At 31.9% G+C, this 13,785-nt stretch overlaps 1 protein-coding gene across 1 annotated transcript in view; it reads right to left on the bottom strand.

Annotated features, from left to right (window-relative positions):
- Window positions 1-11,311, bottom strand: part of LOC124359022 (pyridine nucleotide-disulfide oxidoreductase domain-containing protein 2-like) — a 186,177-nt gene extending 174,866 nt beyond the window's left edge. Inside the window, exons 1-4 of the mRNA XM_046811369.1 lie at window positions 11,113-11,311; window positions 8,053-8,240; window positions 6,568-6,723; window positions 1,261-1,420 (exon numbers count right to left, since the gene is read on the bottom strand). Of these exons, the coding sequence (XP_046667325.1) occupies window positions 1,261-1,420; window positions 6,568-6,723; window positions 8,053-8,240; window positions 11,113-11,236 (628 nt within the window). The 5' untranslated portion in view covers window positions 11,237-11,311. The remainder of the gene's footprint in view (window positions 1-1,260; window positions 1,421-6,567; window positions 6,724-8,052; window positions 8,241-11,112) is intronic.
- Window positions 11,312-13,785: the final 2,474 nt, after the last annotated feature.

Raw genomic sequence — 13,785 nt, 5'->3', positions numbered from 1 at the left:
AATCAAAAAATGTAAAACCCATTAAAAACACTACCTGGTGTCTTGTGCTTTTTACTCAGTTGTAAAGTTAATGGAGCACACTTGGGATCAATATTCACAGCAGTGTTGCAATCCTAGGCGTTGATCCCATGAATTTTGTTCCTTTGTATGTGTATGAATGTATTCCTGCATGCAGCTGTATGAAAGTTGAGTGAATGGATTTAGTTTTTAAGATAAATACTGTGAAAAATTTGTGTTATTGACTATTCCAATGCAATGTAATATATATTGTCAATGCAATAAATATATTCTATTCTATCATTTAATTATTTAGTCAAGCTTCTGTTCTTTCATTTACCATTCAAACTATTTAGTAATATGTTTCCTTTGTTTGCATTTGAATGTTTAGCCATATGTCTTATACAGTACTAAGATACAATTTTTTTTGTCATGGACATTGATAATGCTATGTACTGTGAAATGGTTTATTATTTATTACATAGTTATAAAGCTCGTCAAAATTATTTATAAAAACAGTAAATACTAAATAACAATTTGATAAAATAACTTACCACTACTAACATATATTTCATATCTTAACTATGTTCTGGTGAATTTAGACTAAAATTATCAAAACTATAAATTTCATTTTGAACCATATGCTCTTTAATAAATTTTTTAATACCTTTTATGTAGGAATCCCCATCAATGCTAAAGGTAGTTTATTGAAAAAATACTGAGTATTGTAAGAAAAATACGTAAAATAGGTTGTCTAGGCAGTAGAGAATGGAAATTACATGTTATATAATTATGATGGGAGGTAATGGGATTAGTTTGTTTTCTTTTGTAAGTTTAAGTTAAAACTTTCAACATGTAAATACTTCCCAGTGTAATAGTTTTAAAGGTAAAATATTTCCTCTACATGATTGATTAAACTATAAATTGCCTAGGATTCGGATTAATCCAAGGTTTTTGAGTTTTGAAAACCTGTTCAATGAATGAAGAACACTACCCCAGCGAACACCATTATAGATTCAAAGTAGCCAAATATAAATAGATTTTGCTGTTTTTAAACTCGTCATATCTCGAATCTAACGAATAGTGTATCATTCTGAATTTAGTTCTTCTTATAACTGACTGATATGATTTTCCCACCTCAGATTATCATCAAAAGTACTGTGATACCAAGAGTGTTGTGGAACTTACTTATTTTTGTAAAAAGTTATATATGCTTTAGGATTATAAATTAATATTGATTTAACTCTTACTTTTATGACTTACCAAGTTCTGTGAGATTACTACTATTATTCCAGGCAGAGAGGGTCTTCCCCCAAGCAGAGGGTTGGTCCAATGTATTCATAAGGCTATGAGGAGATATATCCATGAGAGGCTCTACAGCATCAACTAAACGGGATAAGAGCTCTTCATACTTTTGGTAAACCTGTACAACAACCAAGCACAAAAGCAATTTCAATATTGACTCCCTTTTTCATTTGTGCAAAAACGTGAAACTTGAAAACGTAAAACGTATAACGTGAAAACGGAAAACATAAATTGAGTAAAAACATGTTCAGGTTTTTTTTTATATTACAAAGCAGGCCGTAAATTGAAAAAAATTATAGCCTATGAATGAGTACTAGTTTACATTGTAACTTATAAGCATACAATCTAGTTTTTTGTGACATTGATAGAGTAATTTTAACTTGAAAAAATTAACGGCTCTAAAAATATACATCAAGTAGGTACTGGTAGCATCAGAGATGTCTTGAAAACTAATAAGATAAGAAAACAATTTTATTGGCTTAAGCACTGTGCTTCTGAGATTCAGTCTGCTTTAGTGATTGTTTTATTTGAATACTTTGCTATGACAAGCAAGTCACTGAACACAGAAATTCCATTTGTCACTAAATAATTGATGACACAAAGAGTCACCTCTTCTATAGACCATATCGGTCTCATGGTATTCTTCTTCAATCTCAAACAAAAAATAATGTATAAAAAGGCTTTATGCACATGATTTGCATAAAATTATCTCAACAAGCCCAAAACTGTATATTAAAGAAAAGGAATAATAAATTGAACATGAAGGTTGAAGTGCTACCTGCGTTTTAGAGAGTTTCTATTATATGATTGAAATACAAGTCCATGCCCCCACACACTTGCTTCAGTCCTGAGTCATCCTTGAAGTTCATTTTAGAGTACTCCTTTTGCTTTTATTTTATTAGGGAATAAATGAACCTTCACCCAAATAGAATGTTGAAGCTTGCCTTCTTACTAGGCAGATAAGATGCAAAAGATTTTACTTGGATTGGAGATAAGCTCTGCACCAATACCAGCTTGATCCATATTTGAAGAACCCATTTACACTCATGGAAAAGAGGAAATCATCTGCAAAAGCCAAAAATTTATCCCACTAGCTTGCAATCTCATAGCCATCTTAAGGATGGTGCTCAAAACAATGTCAGAAGAAATCCCTAAGTCCCTATATTGAACGTCAAAGTATAAAGATTGTGGGTTGGAATTTTTGTTCAAGGCAAAATCCATTTCATAGTAAGAACTTATGAGGTAATAAAATATATTTCATATGGTAATATATATATATATACAACATTTTTCTTGGTATTGGGTTAGGTACTTTTTGAACTTCCAATACTTATAGATTTTAAAAGGTGAATGGAGTGAAGCTTAAAAGTGAAATCTGACCTGTTTCTTATTGAGCAACTGTAAGGTGACATAAATTTCTGAATGAAATAAGGCTTTTTTCAATATTTTGAAAGATTTCTAATTTAAGGACCAGTGGGGCATATCCTTAAAATGTCAATAAGTTTATTAAACTCAATTAGTTTGATAAAAATTGTTGTGATAGAAATCTATATACCTTTCCATCAAATTTTCAAGATTCTATTCTTAATGAGATAAGATAAGAAGACATGATAATATAAGATAAGAAGTAACCAACACAAATGTTGATGAACTTGAATATTTAGTTGCTTTACTATGTTAGTAACTAAACCAAAACAAATGGTAAAAGTATAATAATTGAAGAGGAAACAGATTATAGAAAGCTTTATGATAAAATAGTGGCTCTCTAAACTACATCAAGATGATTATTCCCCTCTCTGTTGTAGCAAAATACATTGGCATAAATATAATTTTCACAATACTGCAACATGTGAATAACTTTAAATGTTTAATCATATTTCAGTCTGCTTTCAAGATTTGATGACTAGAGGGTTGATGGGTACTTACAAACTGAGTAGAGAATATAGTGAGGTCATTTAACTTTGCCATGGAGCGATCTTTAACTGAGTTTGTAGCATTATTGCTAGTGGTTACCCACAGAGTTATCGTATTACTGGACAGTGCCAGTTGTGGCTTATCCAATTAAGTCCAACTGTCTCATTAACTACATTGTATTAAACCACAGCGGCTCTACTCCACAGTACACAGTTTGTCTTCGTCTGTGACAATACGTTCTCTCTAATTTTATAAAATTTAAACTTGTTTATGACCTGCCCATGATAATGTCAATAATTGTGTACTATTGGAATTTACATTACGTAGTTTTGTAGATATTTCATCAAGTCCATTAATGTTTTTACAGGTTTTATGATCTAAGATTATTGAAACTATTCTTTGTTTTGCTTAAAGACAAATTAATGGCCCCATTGAACCATTTTACAAGGCTATAATACACTAAATAATTATTTTCACTAAACATACACTAAACAGAATATGGAAGAGTGGAAAGTTTTTCAATATGGTGAAGAAGATTGTGTGGAGTTGGAACATTGGGAAAGAATCAAAAGTATTGATGTATAAATCTTATTTCCAACCAATTTTATTATATGGAGCAGAGACGTGGACGTGGACTAAAAATGATTTAAGCAGATTGCAAGCTGCAGAAATGAGATTTTTAAGAGGGATAGAGAAGAGTACAAGAAGAGATAGAATAAGGAACGAAATAACTAGAGAAAGATTGAAGGTAGTTTCTCTGCAAGAGACAATGGAAGGAAGAAGAATACAGTGGATGGGGCATGTGAAGAGGATGGGAGATAATAGAATGCCTAGAATAGCACCGGAGAAGGAGGAAAGAGGAAGAAGACCAAGAGAGTGTGGAAAGACATAGAGAGAAGGGGACTACAGAAAATACAGGTGGAGGAAGAGGAGACCTGGAATGACAGACAAAAGTGGAGGAGGCTGTGTACGACGACCCATGATAACGGAAACGTCTGATGATGATGAATTATTTTCAGTAATTGAAAAACTGAGTACATAGTCCAGTTACATATTAGACCTAATTATTGTAATACCTTACCACTTGAAATAAACATGCAGAGGATAGTTTTATACAGAATTACACAACAGAGTTATCAAAAGTTTATAATGTCTTTTTTTAAGTAATATTATAACTAACTTAAGTTTAATCTAAAGATTAGTCAAATTTTACATTAATATGAGAAGTTGCATTTTGCAATATATTAATTAAAATATTATTATAATTAATTACAATTTATTTTAAAGATGATAATAACATACAAAACTTTTAAATTTTTAATTTATGAGAAAGTTAAAAGAATAATATCGATATAATATGAAAATCAAGGTGGTCCCATCCAAAGTTCTGTCATTGCGTACTTACTGCACAATTATTTTCAAACATTCAATTTTAGTAATCGTTATTTTACATAAGAAACTTTATTTTATAATTAAACTCAATAACTTTACCAAATAGCTATATAATATGAAAAGACACATCTGTACTGTATGTAACTGGGGGGTACTGTCCAACAGTACAGACCCCTCTCCCCCCCACCGCAGTCTACTGCACGTAAAGATGACACAGCATTTGATTTCCAACTAATGAAACATACCTCTACACTTTGATACAGACAATTCCTAAAACATTTTGACGTGACAACGTCTTAAATTAGGTTGCGGCTCGGAGTCACTCATGAAAAAGTGTAACGCCCGGTAACGTTACGATGCCCGTCCAGTGGGTCCGCCGCACGGGATCCGCACGGGATAAAGCAGATAACTGTGGGTCCGCCGCACGGGATAAAGCAGATAACTATGGGTCCGCCGCACGGGATAAAGCAGATAACTGTGGGTCCGCCGCACGGGATAAAGCAGATAACTGTGGGTCCGCCGCACGGGATAAAGCAGATAACTATTTTCAAAACGCTAAATAAGTTTGTCTTAAAACAAATAAATTTTTATGTGACATTTACTTAAAACCCATTTACTTAACATTTTACTCTTAGGAAAAAATTTAACCTAAACTCAAAACAAATCAAGATCAAGATTTCCATATGGGACATGCAGTATAATAGATGTTAAATACCAAGGAATATGCTGCACTGGTATCTATAATTCATGGTATCAAATGTCTTAATTGGCCAGACAAACTAAACAGATCAACAAACTTGCAAAAGTAGAAATAGAGAAGTCGGAATGGTCTAAATGTAAACCAGCTGTCGATTGAGGTCTAAAGGAGGCAGAAAATCACAGTAGACAAATTACCCACCAGCTCTCACCAAATAGACAGTTGGAGGCATTTTAGTCATGAAACTAACACCTTTCAGAACCTGAAACCAATCTGGAAAAAGTAAGAACCAAAATTCAAAACCATGACAACCTAAAAGAAGGTGATTTAAAAACTTCATTAACACTAGTTACAGAAACAGGAATGCTGTACTGCATGAAAATAATGAGCTCAAACAAGAAATTTAAAAGTTAAATCATATAGCATTGTCTTAACAGCCGACTTAACCAGTTTAGAATGTAAGTTTGAGCCAATATTGACTAATGAAGAAAAATACTTAAACAGATTGCAGAGTGTCCAAGAAAAGTTGAAAGAAGCTCTCTCTGTTTGAACTGCAACAGTTTTTTGTAGAACATGACCTTAACCAAAACCAAGTGCTCACTCAACATTTAGATAAAACCTATAGTCTGGAAAAAACTAATCTAACACTGACGAAACAGTTAAGCCATTTACAGAGAGAATCAAATCAGTTGACAAACTCTCAAACTTTTTGTGATAAGGAAACCCAAACATGTAGCAAAGCACATTAACTTTGTCCAATTTCCTGGAACATCCTGACTTCCTTTCAATTTCACCATCACTTATAACTGAACTAGCAAACATAAAAGGAAAAAAATTAGGAAAAGGAATGTACTCTTAATTCACTTCTGCACCAACTTTCGATTCAAAAATTTATAGTCAAACATGATACCAAAATTTAAAACTCGGCTAGAATAAAATCAAACAAACTCAACTCTCCAACAAACAGTCACCTCCTTAGCTATCAGAAACAACTCTTCAGTGTCTTCCTTCAAATGGCTAAGAGTAAGCTAAGGACAGAGAAAAGTAACTGCTTACTTACCAAGCTGCAATCAGAGCTTACAGAGGAAACCAGCCACATGACAACTGAGCTACTTTCAGATTTTATGGGGAATCAGCCAACAATAATCGATTCCCTTCAAGATCCTTATCATGAAAACAACTTCTCTACTTTCCTATAACTAATGTTTTAAGTCTAACTGATAATAGATTTATTTTATTTTACAGTACTATTAAAAACAAACCTGAGCATCTTTGTTTGAGAACTTTGCAATCTCTTCTTGATTTTTTAAGTGGTTCCTGCTGAGAGTTAAAGATTTTGCTTGAGTACTTTTCCAGAAATGTTCTCGCAATGGTGTGTATGAGTATGGATCTCGTAGGTAAACTTTTAGGCCATGTTCCTGGAAGAGTTTTTACGATAATATTGATATAACAAAATATTTAAATACATTATATAATGCAGGAAGTTCCTGATGTGATGTAAAACTGCTAGGAAAGGATGCAATTGCTCTCTAAATCAAAATAATCTTGTACTCTGTCAGTCTGAAAACCATATAAAAGATATGATCAGATTTAAAGTGTGCAAGTGAGTGTGTCCTGCATATAATACAAGTACTTTAAAATATAAAATTAACATAATTGCACCTTAACATTGTTTAAATAATTAAATAATAAATTATTTAATAATAATTAAATAACAACCTGTCCATATAACATTAACTTTTTAATAAAATGTAATTCAAAAACCTGTTATAATCTTACACCAATTTATTTATATTTTTTTATTTATGACTTTATATATTATCCCAGCTATAAACTTTCAACTCAATACATTATAATACCTATGTGTTGAATTTAAACAAGAAACCCATCTTTTTGTCATATGTTTTAACTAAAACCTCATTTATATAAGCTACATTAATTAACTTCTAAATCTAAGTATATTAAAGTATCAGTCTAACCAACTTATCCGACTGATTTTATTTACATTTTGGTTTAAAGTTTTAATATTTAAAATTAGATATACTATCAGGCATTTAAAATAACCAATCTCATTCCAATTGAGTTTTACACTCAATTTATGATTATTTTAGAGATCTTTTCCTCTCTAACTACAATAGTCTTAAACTAAAATTATCTTATCTTTTTAGATATTGTTCAGAAATTGAATAATCTAACAAATATCTCATTTATATTAAACGTAATGGCTTTATGTCAAAAGGAAGAAAACTATTCTTTGAATTTCATAAAGGTAATCTTGTTTTTCCAGCTTATCGACTTGGAGAAAGGTCTCAGGGCTCAGTTTATCTCTCCAAGGTGGATATACGATTAGCACTTAGGATGCTAACAGTACATGGGCCTCTTCACAGACATCGGATAAAAGTGGGTTTAAGCCAGGCTGATGAATGCAGATTCTGCAGAGGCCAAAGAATCAGTGGAACACAAATAGCTGAACTGTCCTGTTATTTCTAAAACTAGGAAAAATTCTTATCTTTGAGCCCAAAGACCATTTATTAGAGGACAGAGCCCACAAATCTAATTGTTTTCTGTAGAAGTCCTAGATTTGAAGGTTAAATACAAATAAAGAAGGTGCAAAGATCCTTTTAGAACTAAGTGCAGGGTCTGAATCTTGCTCCTATTTACAAAATATACCCTTATTCGTATGTCAAATCCTGGTTTTTATACACTTAACTCAACAATACTTCTCTCATCTCTTTATTTACGCTCACCTTCAAATTGAGATCACTGTAGATCTGTGGTCTTAAGAGACTTAAAACATAAGATGCTCTGGAAAACTTGAAACCAGGAATGATTTCTTCAGTGACTGCGGCACCACCCAACAGATAGCGCCTCTCCAAGACGCAGACCTTCGCTCCAGCCTTGGCCAGGTACGCTGCTGCTACTAGTCCATTATGACCTGTACACAAACACACCATCAGAACTTTGCCTTCATACATAAAAGCTAATTTTAATGTAAATTGCTGATGGAAAATATTAAGAATTAGCTAGAGTAATTGAAAATTGTGTAGACATCAATGCTATAAAGTAAAACTATACGTTATTTTGTAATCCTTACACAGCAAATTTTCTCTTATAATCCTTACTTCCTATTTCCTATATTTCTAATCTACCTATTGATGTAAACATTATCAAGTTCAATGTTGGAGCAAATGGACCAAAGAAAGAGGAGCTCCAGGGTCAAAACTACTATAGACACCTATGGTTGGGTGGAACTTGACCAAAATACAACTATGTTATGAATGCTAACCCAAGGAAGTAAAACCTCCAGCAAAAAACCATTTCATACACATATAGAGAGCAGAGAGTGTTGGATCAAAAGCATTACATGTAGTCTACAGTTACTTTTGACTAAGCCATGATATCTTGAGAACAAATTGCTTTATAGACTTAAAAGTTTGCATGAAGCTTCATTTTCATACATCCCCAGTTCGATGATTTAGCTGAGCATTAGTGAACATCATTATTATTTGTCTTATGAAAGTGAAAAACGTCAGGCCTATCGTTGGTAAAAGGTATTGCGAAATTGATAAGTTGGAAGTGGAAAAATCTTTTGAAACTCCTTCAGCAGAACTTTATCCATCATCCACCAATGTCACCACATTTTATGATGTAAGAAGCACAGCTAGAGGCAGTGTCATTGCTTCTTGTATAAGCCAAAATGAACAATCATGAGAAGGATTGGCCTTACTAAATTTCTTAGTTGGTCAAGAGATGTATTTCTCACTAAAATTAGTACAGCTCAAAAGGCTAAACATGCATTTACAAGGTTGCCATCCTAAAAGTGCCTGGTCAGTTAATATTTAAAAGGTATGAATAAATCACATGTAATAGACTTTAAGTTCTAAAGCCATGGACCTCAATGGCTCAATGGTAGGATGGATTCGATTTCATGTTCTCAATGAAGTCTTTATGGGTTCACCCATGGCTCTAAGTTCCCAAAGCCATGAGCCTCAATGGTGGGTTTGGTTGTGTTCTACATTCACAACTACAACACCAGATATAGAAATTTACTTGTTTTACCTTATGTTAGGCTTAGTAAGACACAAAACTCTTATTCTTACGTAGGTGTATGTTCAACAAACTTCCTAGAAATGCTTGTGATATTGATTTTAAATGTTTTACAACAAAATTGTACAGTTGGCTACTGAGGAATCCTTTTTAGAGTGTAAATGAGTTTTTAGATCTTTCAAACAATTGACATCAGCTTTAACTGAAGACCTTGCCTTATCTGTGATATTAATGTTCAACTTTTTTGCATTTTTTGTACAAAGTTTTTTTATACTTTCTATAATCATTATGCATTTACCTTAAATGGAACATTAAGTAATAATTAGTTTTGTCCTTCAAATATTAACTAATTTAAATTCTTGTACATGGCTTTATCTGTTTTACCATTTGTTAATTTTATCGTTAGTTTTAATTTTCTGTGAAGAATGGATTTTACTACTTGAATTTTATTTTAACTTTAAGTAAATAATGTACCATTAAAGACATAACTAATATTTACTGTACTATTATTTGTTTTGTAATGCCTTGTGGCAATTTGACTTCAGCTGTATAAGTTACCAAATTGTTTTTGCTGCAATAAAGGCTTTGTTTGGTTTTGTTGTGTTCTCAATGGCATCTTTATGGGTTATGGTTCATCCTGTGGCTCTAAGTTCCCAAAGCCATGGACCTCAATGGCTCAATGGTAGGGTTGGTTGTGTTCTCAATGGAATCTTTATGGGTTATGGTTCATCCATGGCTCTAAGTTCCCAAGGCCATGGACCTCAATGGCTCAATGGTAGGGTTGGTTGTGTTCTCAATGGAATCTTTATGGGTTATGGGTTCATCCCATGGCTCTAAAGTTCCCAAAGCTAAGGGCCTCAATGGTAGGGTTGGTTGTGTTCTCAATGGGATCTTTGTGGGTTATGGTTCATCCTGTGGCTCTAAGTTCCCAAAGCCATGGACCTCAATGGCTCAATGGTAGGGTTGGTTGTGTTCTCAATGGAATCTTTATGGGTTATGGTTCATCCATGGCTCTAAGTTCCCAAGGCCATGGGACCTCAATGGCTCAATGGCGGTATTGTCTGCTCTCAACGACATTTTTATGGGTAGTCTAAGAAGCTCTCAACAGTATTAAAAGTTGCCCTGAGGTAGTGCCAGAAAGGCCAGTACCTCACGTACTCCCTGCTATTTGGAAACCATGGGTGTATCATAACAGCATCCTTGTCATATAACGAAAACCCATGGAAGGCCATGCATCATCATCAGACTTAATCTTGCCTATAGAGAAATAAAGTTTCTTGCAAAATTTCAAGGTTCGATTCAAATTGCTCAGTTCATTTGCGATATATCCTGTTAAGAGTTAGACAAACGGACAGATAGAATTGTTAACAACCCCTTGAGTGACAGACTTCGATGATACTCACCTAAAAGTTGACCCCTTTTTTATCAATTTGTACGAATATATATTATTTTTCTTGTTTACACAATGCAAAGTTAATTAATGTTTAAGGTTTTGGTCGGTATAATATTTCATTACATCAAAACTGTCTAAAATTTCACACCAAATGTCTAACCCTGTTTAGTTTTACTTCAATAACCTATTTAATTCCAAAAATATACGATTTAAAAATTCTATTTTGGATTTCTGTTTAAAAAGTTACATTTTTTTAATGTTATGTATACTTATGTTTACATTCAAAGATAATAGCTCATTTATTGCAGATAAGTAATTTTAAGCTAGACAACAAAATAGATTTAATATATCAAACACAAACACTTACCCCCACCAATAATTACTACATCATATTTGCTCTTCAAATGAAGTTGAGATGACTCCTCACATAGCTTTCTGACAAATTGAATGCAAAAATTTGATTTTAACTTTGTCCTACAAGTATAAAACATACTGGGAAGTGTTTTATTTTAGCTAACTCTCCATGTAGCGGGGATAAACATATTTACAATACCATTCATAGACAGCTGATGATGGCCTTTAACCTAGTGGTTCATCAGATAACAAGATGAGTGTACCTACTCACACAAACTTACTGTCTAATATTTCTAAAATAAAAATCTTTCAGTTGAATTGTAACTTTTAAATGTAAACCATCTTAACATATATTTTCTCAAAATATTTTCTTAACATTATTAAAAACAAACATTTATAATAAAATGAAAACAATAATTACTCAGAACTAAATTTAGCAGTACTATACACTAAGAATGTTGAGTTCTAGTTTTTCAATATGCATAACTTGAAATTTATAAAAATTAATGTTATACAATTTTTACATCTATTTTGTTTTAAGTTACCTACAAATCCTGTTCTTCTTATCTTTAATTAATCTTTTCTCATTGTGTGAAATATTTAAAAATTGTGTCGCAATACAGGTATTTTATTGCAGATATAATGCATCCTAATAATATCCTATAAATTATTATAAATATGAAAAATTCCTAATAGAATTTCGATAATTAATTTTTGCATTAATTACAACATTAACAAACAAATATTTATCGTTATTATAATAATTATGTGCTCATTATTTTTACACTGTCACTGGACTCATTTTAAAGTGTTTTTAAAGAAATTACTGTATTTTTCATTTTGTTATAGTTTAAATATTGTGTAAATGAATAGATATTATAAAGTACATTATGGAACACATTATGTAAATCACAACATAAGCAATACGAATGTGGTTTCAATCTAAAGTGAACAGATATTATATCAGGTAAATTTTCTGTGTACGTATGTTCAATTTAGTGAAAATGTGTCATATTTATTATTATTATAAATTAATATTTTAATTTAATATTCACTATGAAAATTATATTCTAAGGCTATGGGTTTTTAACTATTATCAGATTTTGATTTTGATTTGCTTTGCATACACTAACACATATTGTAACAACTGTGAAAGGTTTTTCAATCAATCGTCCAAAACACCTTTATAGATCTCATTTTATTAATTTTACTGTTTTCCCATTTATTATAAAAGAAAATAGGAGACAATAATTAAAAATTATACTGATATTACTGCAAAATTGGTTTTCCTAATTTTAATATTAATATTCTGAATTGATGTATTGTGTTTTTTAATGAATTAATATATAATTGGATAGTTTGATAAAAAAAAACCTCTAAACCTCAATGAGTTTATTTACCAACATTTGATATTTTATTCAAAATTAAAGTTACTGATTCTAAAAAGTGGTTGTTTTACCATTATTTTTATTTTTTCATATGAAAGCAAAATTAGATATGTTTAGAAACATTGTTTTGATGAAGACATAGTTTATACCATTTAATGGGCTATAAATGGTTAATCTTATATTAAAATAATTATTGAATGGACCTGCATCTGATTGAAAAACTCACCACACCAAGGGTTATTGGATAAATCAAAATTTAAATAAATTATCTAAGCCTAAAAATTAAAGATCTCAATATCATGATAAGTATATGCCCTTTATATATTTAAAACGATAATTTATGTTAAAGAACACCAGTCTGTTGCCTCAACGGAAAATAAAGGACATTGTTATAATACAAGAGGTCGAAAAGAAGAACAAACTGGGCATCACAACTTATATTTGTTTAAGAAGAATACATCTATAGAGTCAAATAAAAAATTCTAAAGTTATTTAAACAATTTATTGATTAGTTTAGCACCTTACTCAATAACAGAATTTGAGCTTCAGTAATCAGATTTCAGATGCTACACTAAGCGGAAGATGAAATGGAGCTGAACTCAATATTCACGTTGAGTCAGCTTTTTCCACCATAGCTAAGTTATTTGTAACATACATACTTTAAACATTTTTATTTGGACCTAATAACAAAATAGCATAAATACCCTACTTTAATGTTTATAACTACTTCTGGAGTGATCAGAATAATTTTGTTGTACTTTTTCTTTCTTCAAAAAAGTTATCTTAAACCTTTTTGCTCCAAAATTCAACTAAACCTCCTTAATGCCAAGTACTCTGACGGTGGACAGCAGGTCCTTGATTAATGGTCCAGGAAATAAACACTCCATCTGATTACTGCTAATAACTATACATGCCCTGGTATTTTGACAAATTAAACCCTATTTGTCTGTCAACCCTGTTGTCTTGAAGGACATCCCTCGCTAACTTGGAGTTCCTGAATCAGGGCCCTTATCAAATTGTTCCATCCAGAGTCATCGGCAGAATAAAGCTGGCTCCGCTGTATTGTTTTGAGAGAATGTTGAATGAAGGTTGATCTGAAGAAACTTTACTATGATCTATCTTCTTCAACAGCCATTCTTCTTTCCCTCGCCAATGCTGTGCAATTTAAAGTAGAACTTGAGGTTGAGGTTTAGTTATTCCATCTCTAACTCAATTTCTATGAACTCACCCTCCCCATTGGCAATATCAACTATTGATTCCTCATCATGGGTGATTGTTATGACAAGACCGAATGTAAA

This window comes from Homalodisca vitripennis, chromosome 4 (assembly GCF_021130785.1).
Source record: "Homalodisca vitripennis isolate AUS2020 chromosome 4, UT_GWSS_2.1, whole genome shotgun sequence".
NCBI classification, from domain to species: Eukaryota; Metazoa; Arthropoda; class Insecta; order Hemiptera; family Cicadellidae; genus Homalodisca; species Homalodisca vitripennis.
Note: the sequence above shows the minus strand (reverse complement) of the source record. Positions and strands in the feature narration are given on the sequence as shown.